Below are 7754 nucleotides of genomic sequence, written 5' to 3'. Positions count from 1 at the left end.
TGGACCCAGTAAAGATCTTCCAACTTTCCAAGAAAGTGCATGTAACAGTCCCAATGTTTTCGAACCATATATACATATTTATAAAAACACTATTTGTCCCCCTGGTCAAGATGGACTTTGTCTTGTGAGGAATTTTATGTACATTTGTGGTTCTGGAATTTGTACCACGTGACATTTACAGAACCATCTATAGTTTGCATGTGATGTCGACGAAGATGCTGAATCATAGCAGCAGTATGGAAATCCAGCACTTTTAATTACAATAACACCTATGAGGCTTTTTTTTCGTCGTTTCAGTTCAAACTACCAAGACGACGCTTTCTTGAAATCCTCCCCTCTAAAATAGCGGTCTTGCTTTTTTTTACCTTTACAGCAAGAAACAAACAGAACAAAACAAAACAAAACAAAAAATCTTCAGGCCAAAAGCACAATACAAACAAAAAAGGGGTTAATTCTACAAAACAAATGAAATGTTTTTTTAATTCATTTTTAATAAAGTTGAAAAACTGTTCAGAAGGGCATTTTGTCCCTTGTCTGCAGTCTCTTTTTTAAAGGAAGAAGGATAACATACAGCTGGCAGACTTTCCAGCACAGAACAGTGGACGGTATTTACAGCCTCTTTCTGCTTTATTAAAGATCTAATGCATTACATGAACATCAAAGGTTATGTTATATATACTACATATATAAAATAATTTAATGCCAAGGTAATCTACCCAGGTATGGTTGCAAATGCTAAGTTTCAAAAGCACATTTTTAAGCACTCATACAAATCCATTCTGGCTAAAGAACAGAAAACTAAAGAAATTGTTAATGCTTCCACTTGATTCCAAGCAAGGTTATAATCACTAATAAATAAACTCCTTAAAACTATAATATGTTGTACATTGTACAAAAAAGCATGTCCTCTTAACCTTTTAAGTTCATTAAGTTTCCAAGGCAAGCCCCCAAAGCTCGACATTTCTTCTCATCTGGTGCTTTTTTCCCCTCCTTCTTCTTCTTCTTCTTCTGGTGTTTGTTTCTCTCGCACACTCGTGTTGTGTTTGTGTGCACACGTCTGGGGAATGCTAATATGCCCCGGCTAGTTGGTCACAATCTCTTTATTGTCCTCCATGAAGCGGGTGAAACGGAAGTGGTTCCCGTTCTCCGCGTTGGCCATTTTCTCCAGCCCCACCAGGGCGGCGTTAGGTTCCGAGCTGTGCAGCCTCTCCAGGCTGCCCGTCAGGCCGCCGACGGGCGAGCTGCCCCCGTTCCCCACGCTCCCCGACAGGGGCGGGAGGCCCCCGTTCTGGATGACCGAGATCTCGTTGGTCTTCATGGCCAGGCCGTTGGAGAAGGCGGCCGCGTACTGGTTCCAGAAGCTGGCCGGGTCCCCGCTGCCGACACGGGACGCCATGTCCTTCTGGAAGATCTCGGGGAACTTGACGGGGTTGGTCCCCAGGAAGGCCATGGGACCGTCCACGGAGAGCCTTCGACCCCGGCGGGCCGGGGCGCTGTTCCACATGTGCGTTCCCATGTGAACCTGCCCAAAAAACACGGAACAATGCCCCCCCCCAACAAATTAGCACCGTCTGTAAAACTTATCTGCCACGCCCACACCAACACCGACACAGACAGCAAGGGGTGATGCAATGGAAAAAATAAAAATGCAATCCACTCAGTAATGCTGACTGCAGCCTAGTGCATTAAAAAGGGTTCTAAAATATCGAGATGGGCAGACAGTAAAGTTGCCTAGACGTATGGCAGGAGGGTTGCTACAGAACTAGTCCTTTTGGCCGCATTTCAGAAATGATATACCGTATTTAATCGTGACCCTAATACACAATTCTCTGAAGGAAAGCCTGTTTGTCTAGGTTAAAATTGCAGTGTCCATTTTCATTGCTGTTGGCAGTATTACATTTGGCCATTTACCCCTGAAACGCCCTCTGCAAACAAGGACACAACATATTTTTTCTCCCCCAGCCTTTTCATCTTGTTATAAGGAAACGAAACAGCTGGATAATGACAGCGTTCTCACATGAGATAGAGAGCACCGAAAATAAATGTGCGTTTTATGACCGTCTCCTGCATTATCGGCCCCCTGCCCCAACCCGATTAGACAAGAGGTGCAACACGGTTCCCCCATTAATAACACAGATCAGTTACACCATATGAATGGAGAAATAGTGTAAATACAGTTTATTATTTTGTTTAAAAATTAGGGGCAACGGTTTTCTACATTTTCACTTGGTGAAATGTTCAACATTCTAATGTGGACAGCCTTAAAATAAATTACAAATGGTAATGTTTTTAAGCAATATAAAAACAATTAAAAACTTTAAAAAATCTAGACACTGGCATAAGTGCAACGGAAAACATATCACTTAGAAGGATTAAGTAGGTTTGTAACACACACTAACTGGACCACCACTTAATTTTCACTTACTTAAATCAGAAAAATGGCAATTCAAATGACAAAAATATCCATTCAAATTAAATAGCAAATCTGCTTGATATTATCTAAATTCATTATATAAGTTCAATTACAAACATTCTTCATTTCATATGATTACATATAAAAATATTCAAAAAGGTTAAGATGAAGAGTACTTATTTATTAGCGGTTGGTCCAGGGAAATATGCTCTTGTTACTTTCTGAGTATTTACAGTTTAGCCTACTATCTGGCTGTAGTGGTCTGAATCTCTCAGCTGAATCTCAGCAGAGTCACTCAGGTTTCAGTGTAATAGCAGCACACACACGCACACACAAACTGCAAAGTCATTACTGCACCTTATCGAGCGTAACAATTTAAACAAAAAAAACAAAAAAAATGAAGTGCAACAATTCAAAATAATGGGAATAAAAACGGAGTTTACCTTGAGATTGCCTTTGGTAGTGAATGCCCGACCGCAGATGGTACAAGCGAAGGGCTTCTCCCCGGTGTGGGTCCTCTCGTGGATCTGCAGGGCGCTGGAGGACGAGAAGGTCTTCCCGCAGGTGTTGCAGAAGTGCTGCTTGGGGGTTCGACGCGGCGGCGCGGCGGCGGCGGCGCCGGCAGACAGTACGGGCGACGTGGCGGCAGACGAAGTGACCAGGCTGACCGGGGGCTCCTTGCACTCCTGGTAGGAGCCGTGCAGGAAGCCGTTGACCTCCGTCTTGATCATGGAGGACAGCGAGCTGACGGCGAGGAGGGAGGGGCTGGAGCTGGAGGTGAGGCCGGGGTTGGACGGCTCGAAGAGCTGGGAGGGCAGGTCGCGCATCTGGTGGGTGAGCATGTGCTGCTTGAGATTGCCCTTGGTGGAGAAGCCCCGGTTGCAGGCTGTGCAAATAAACGGTCTCTCTTTGGTATGGCTTCGGTAGTGAATGTCCAAGGCACTCTGACAGGCGAACGTCTTGCCACAGATGTCGCACGCCGTGTTCTTGAAGGTGCCCCGCTCGCGGAAGGGGAAGACCATGCTCAGGGGGTCTTTCGACGGGTTGCAAGATGTCAAGTCTAAGGCCCCCATGCCGGTGGAACCAGACTGCGCAAGGCCTGCACCAATGGGCTCGGACAAGGAAGCCGTCTGCTGTCTCTCTTCAATGCCGGGGGATTTTCGGTGCACAGGTGCACTGGGGGTGGGGGAAGGTGCCTGCATAGAAGAGGTAGATTCAGACATAGCCGGACTCCCCACATTTTGGCTGTCAAAGTCCCCTCCAAAGGATGAGGAGTCATTGGTGAGATGATCGCCTTCTATGGAGCCGTTCTCAAAAGACTGAAACCTGCTGGCATGCAGCTCCTCCACAATCCCTTGGTGGGCCATCTTCATCTGGCTCTCAAGGCCTGCCACCCCCATCATCTCCAGGGGCATCGGGGAAGAACAGAGGCTATCTTGGGACGCATCGACAGATCTGGGCGTGTCTGGGATGCTGCTGTCGGGAAAGTCCTCCATGTTGTCCATGTTCTCATCAGAAAAGTCCAAGTCATCGAAGTTTCTCTCATCCATCGACCCCGTGTCAGACTCCATGGATTCTGGGTAGGTGTCAGGGAGGGGGGTGTTGGGGATCTGTCCGCCCATGTGCATCCTGATGTGCTGCTGCAAGACCACGGCGTTGGTGAACTTCTTCTGGCAGATGGGGCAGGAGTGCTGGACCCTCAGTGGGGGCATGGCGCGGTGGACGCTGTAGTGAGTTTTTAGGTTCCCTTTAGTGGTGAACGCTCGGCCACACACTTTACACTTGAAGGGCCTCTCGCCGGTGTGTGTGCGGTAGTGCATTTTCAGGGCGCTCTGACAACTGAGCACCCTGTGGCAGATGACACACTCATTTGGGTCGGTCACCTTCTTGTCAATGTTCTCCACGAGCTGCTGCAGCTTGGAGGTCTCAGAAGCCTGCAAGGGGTCAAGGAGGCCACCAAAGGGGAACTTAGCCTTGAACTGCTCAGACATGAGGGGCATAAGTGGATTTGTGGTCATGGGGGGACTGTTGGTTGAGGAATAGTCTAGAGAGTTCTCAGCAGCAGAGCTCACGCTTGTGTAGATGCTAGACAGCGGGTTGCTCTCTTCCGTCTTTCCATTTGAGGTAGGCAGAGTGCCACCTTCACCTTCTTCTGACACGCCATCGCTAATTTTCATGGAGGGCTCTGCAGCACCTGAGTCACTTTTTAGAGAACTGGAGGGGCTGGTTATTGCGACGGAGTGATTCTCCTCTTTCTTAATGAAGGGGGGCAGGCTGGGCATTGTCGGCGGGAGCAACAGGCCGACCGAAGTGGTCAAGGTCGAGAGAACCGGCTTGCTGTCAAGCCAACTAGTCACCGGCTTCTCCGGGGGCATGGACATGCCGTACGGAATGCCGGTGCTGGTTGGAATATTGTCCAAGTGCTCTGGGACCGGATAGGGATTCATGTGGATGTGGGGATATTTCTCCTTGTGCCGCTGGAAGTGGACCTTCAGGTTCCCGCGGGTGGAGAAGCGGTTCCCGCAGATGTTGCACTTGTACGGTCTCTCCCCGGTGTGAGATCGCAGGTGGATCTGCAAGGCACTGTCGCTCCCAAACACTTTGGCACAAAACCTGCACTTGTGTTTGAAGAAGGCCTCCTCGGAGCTGGGCCTGGATTCGAAAGACGTGACGTTGGGGGGCTTGCCTTTTCTCTGCGCCAGGACGGCCAGGGAGTTCAGGTCTTCCACGGGTGCGCTGATGCTGGGCAGAGAGCTGGAGAACATGGACACGGGCGGCGGGGGGGGCTGAGGTAGACGCGGTTTCGCGGCGGGGTTCAGCAGGCTACCTATCGTGAAGGCCGGCACGGATGTTCTCGCGAGCGACGCGGCACCGAGCTGAGGGTGGAGGCCGCTTGGGTGGGCGGGCTGCTTGTCCGACGGCTGGGCGTTGTTCGCCGACGCTGCCGCCGACGCCACCATCGAGCCGATGTTCTGAGATGAGTCGCCGGCCCGGGGCGGCAGGCCGCCGCCGCCGCCGCCGGGGTTGGTCTGAGGTAGCTGTGCGGCCGCGGTCAGCTGCTTCAGGCTGCTGATGCTGGCGGACTGACTGGCCAGGCTCTGCGCCAGCCCCGCGGCCGCGGCCAGCTGCTGGGAGAGGTGGGAGCTGAGGGTGGTCAGCGGGTTGGCGGACGTCCCCGGCGCGCCCTGGGAGGGGGCGCCGCAGGGCGCGGGCATCTCGGGGTGGCCCTGAGAGGCCAGCAGCAGTATCTGGTGGCGGATTTGTTCGATGAGCTGCAGCTGGTGGATCTGCTGCTGCTGCAGGGCCAGGAGCTGCTCCATGAGGGCGGGCACCGCCACCTTGTTGCCGCCGGCGGGGCGGCTTTCTTGGGAGAACTGGGCCACCGCCACCTTCGTGCTCTGCAGGTTCTCGATGATGACATTGCTGTTAATCATCGAGAAGCTTCCCAGTTCGGCCAGGTTACCTAGTTGAGGTAGAGATTTCGAGATGGAGGAGTGCCCCGCGCCGGGGCCAGCGCTGCTCCTAATACTACTGCTGCAGGTGTTGCTGTTGTTGTTGTTGTTGATGGAACTGCTGCAACTGCTGCTGTGGCTGCTACTGCTGCTGTGGCTGCCGCCGCCGCCGCCACCGTTGTCGTTGTGGCTGTGGCTGTGAATTCCGGAAAGGTCCATATCCATGGACTCTTCTTTGTCAAGTGCGTTATGCTCCGAAAGGTCACTGCACTCTTCTTGATCTGTGTTATTAACTGTGCCATTCATCTGCTCATCAGGATTATTGGGGGGGGAACTGGGGGAGAACTGTTCGGGAGGAGAGACCGGATTTTCATTTACTATCAGAACTAATTGATTCTTAGTGCAATTCTTCTGGTGTTGCTGGAGGTCCGACAGTTCAAAGAACTCGGCGCAGCATCTGCCACAGACGTGGGCGTTGGGGTCTTTACTGGGGAGGTTCTCCGAGCCGGGTTCTGGGTCCCCTGAAAAACACAAGCAAAGAACAAAGGATGAGCGATCGGAAATACACTCTAGCTGAAAAAGCAGATTTATGTATCAAATTTTTTCATGAATTAACCCCTTAAACGCGTGTTACATCTTCACACACACACACAAAAAAGACACAAAAACAAGATCACTGCCCACTCTCCAAAAAAAAGTTAAATGCTGTGCTATGAGAAAATGCGGAATGAAAAAATAAAAGGGAAAAATCAATAGCACTTCTCAAATATTGCTTAAAACTGATCTTTGAAAATGTCCACATGGGTTTCATCAATCCAACTGACTTAGATAATCATTTTCTCCAGATAATCCATCAAAATATAAAATACTATGAACTGAAGACACTGGGGCTTAATGAAATTTCATAGAAAGGTATTGATTTCCAATATTTCATACTCTTCATTGTCTACTTGTCCAATGGGCGCAAATCAACCATTTGAAGGACTTATTAGACTTTCAAGTTGCTGTCACCTTTGCTCATTTTCAACCCAACTAGAGGCATCTTGGACAGTTTATCCCTGTCACTAAACTAATTTGTAGCTATTCAAGCTGCAATCAGGCTCTGACGAGAACAACACCACCTTTCGTACCAAGACTCTTCTGTAGCCAGTGAATGGCCCGGGTTAAATATAGCTTAAGAAAATGGCATATTAGCATGAAGTCAATGATTGTTGTTTGATAAAACTTACACATTTAAACAATCAGCAACAAATCATCCAAAAATAATTACTTATTAAAAACATCTTAACTATGTCTGGATCAGATCTGAAAGTACACTCCATGCTTGATATAAATCTTACAAATAAAAAAAAAACCTAAAAACAGTATGTGTTCACATAATAAAGCAAGGCCAAACAATTACTTTTTCCTTCAAGTTATCAAGAAGTGATAAGCTCGTTGAAAAAAACAAAAAACAAAACACTGGCTTCTGGTGTGTTTCTAAAACATAAACCCACAAGAAAAGTCTTCACTATTTGAAAAAGCAAAACAATACTTTTTTTCCAGAAACAGAATTTATGTAAATTTGGCAGAGACAGGCATCACAAAACTGAACTGCCAGATACAAAAGGAAAACACTGAGAGTTTAACACAGGACAAGCGCTCACAGCAGGCCCTAAACTCCCTCAGCAACTCCTGCTTTTTTTTTTTTTGCTCATCTTTCCTCCTTTTTTGTCGCCCTCCCCCCAAAAAAATGTTTTTTCTTTGCTGTTTAACATACGACTCGAATTACAAATTGTCACTGAAAGCAGTTTTTCTACGAATCCCTTTCACCGGCCTTTTATTCCGGCCACCGGCCTTCAACATTTTTATCAGCGCGAGAGATTCATTTGCAAATGAAACACAAAAAG

General features: G+C 48.5%; 1 protein-coding gene across 5 annotated transcripts in view; it reads right to left on the bottom strand.

Moving 5' to 3' along the window:
• Positions 1-601: 601 nt before the first annotated feature.
• The window catches only part of LOC135241640 (sal-like protein 1), a 241725-nt gene continuing 234572 nt past the window's right edge, over positions 602-7754 (bottom strand). For all 5 annotated transcript variants that reach the window (XM_064312184.1, XM_064312185.1, XM_064312188.1 and 2 more), the window contains 2 exons: positions 2857-6386; positions 602-1522 (listed from right to left, as the gene is read on the bottom strand). In XM_064312184.1, the coding sequence (XP_064168254.1) occupies positions 1082-1522; positions 2857-6386 (3971 nt within the window). In that variant the 3' untranslated portion in view covers positions 602-1081. The remainder of the gene's footprint in view (positions 1523-2856; positions 6387-7754) is intronic.

Source organism: Anguilla rostrata, chromosome 16 (assembly GCF_018555375.3).
Source record: "Anguilla rostrata isolate EN2019 chromosome 16, ASM1855537v3, whole genome shotgun sequence".
NCBI classification, from domain to species: Eukaryota; Metazoa; Chordata; class Actinopteri; order Anguilliformes; family Anguillidae; genus Anguilla; species Anguilla rostrata.
The sequence above is the reverse complement of the archived record's forward strand: the minus strand, read 5'-3'. Positions and strand labels throughout refer to the sequence as shown.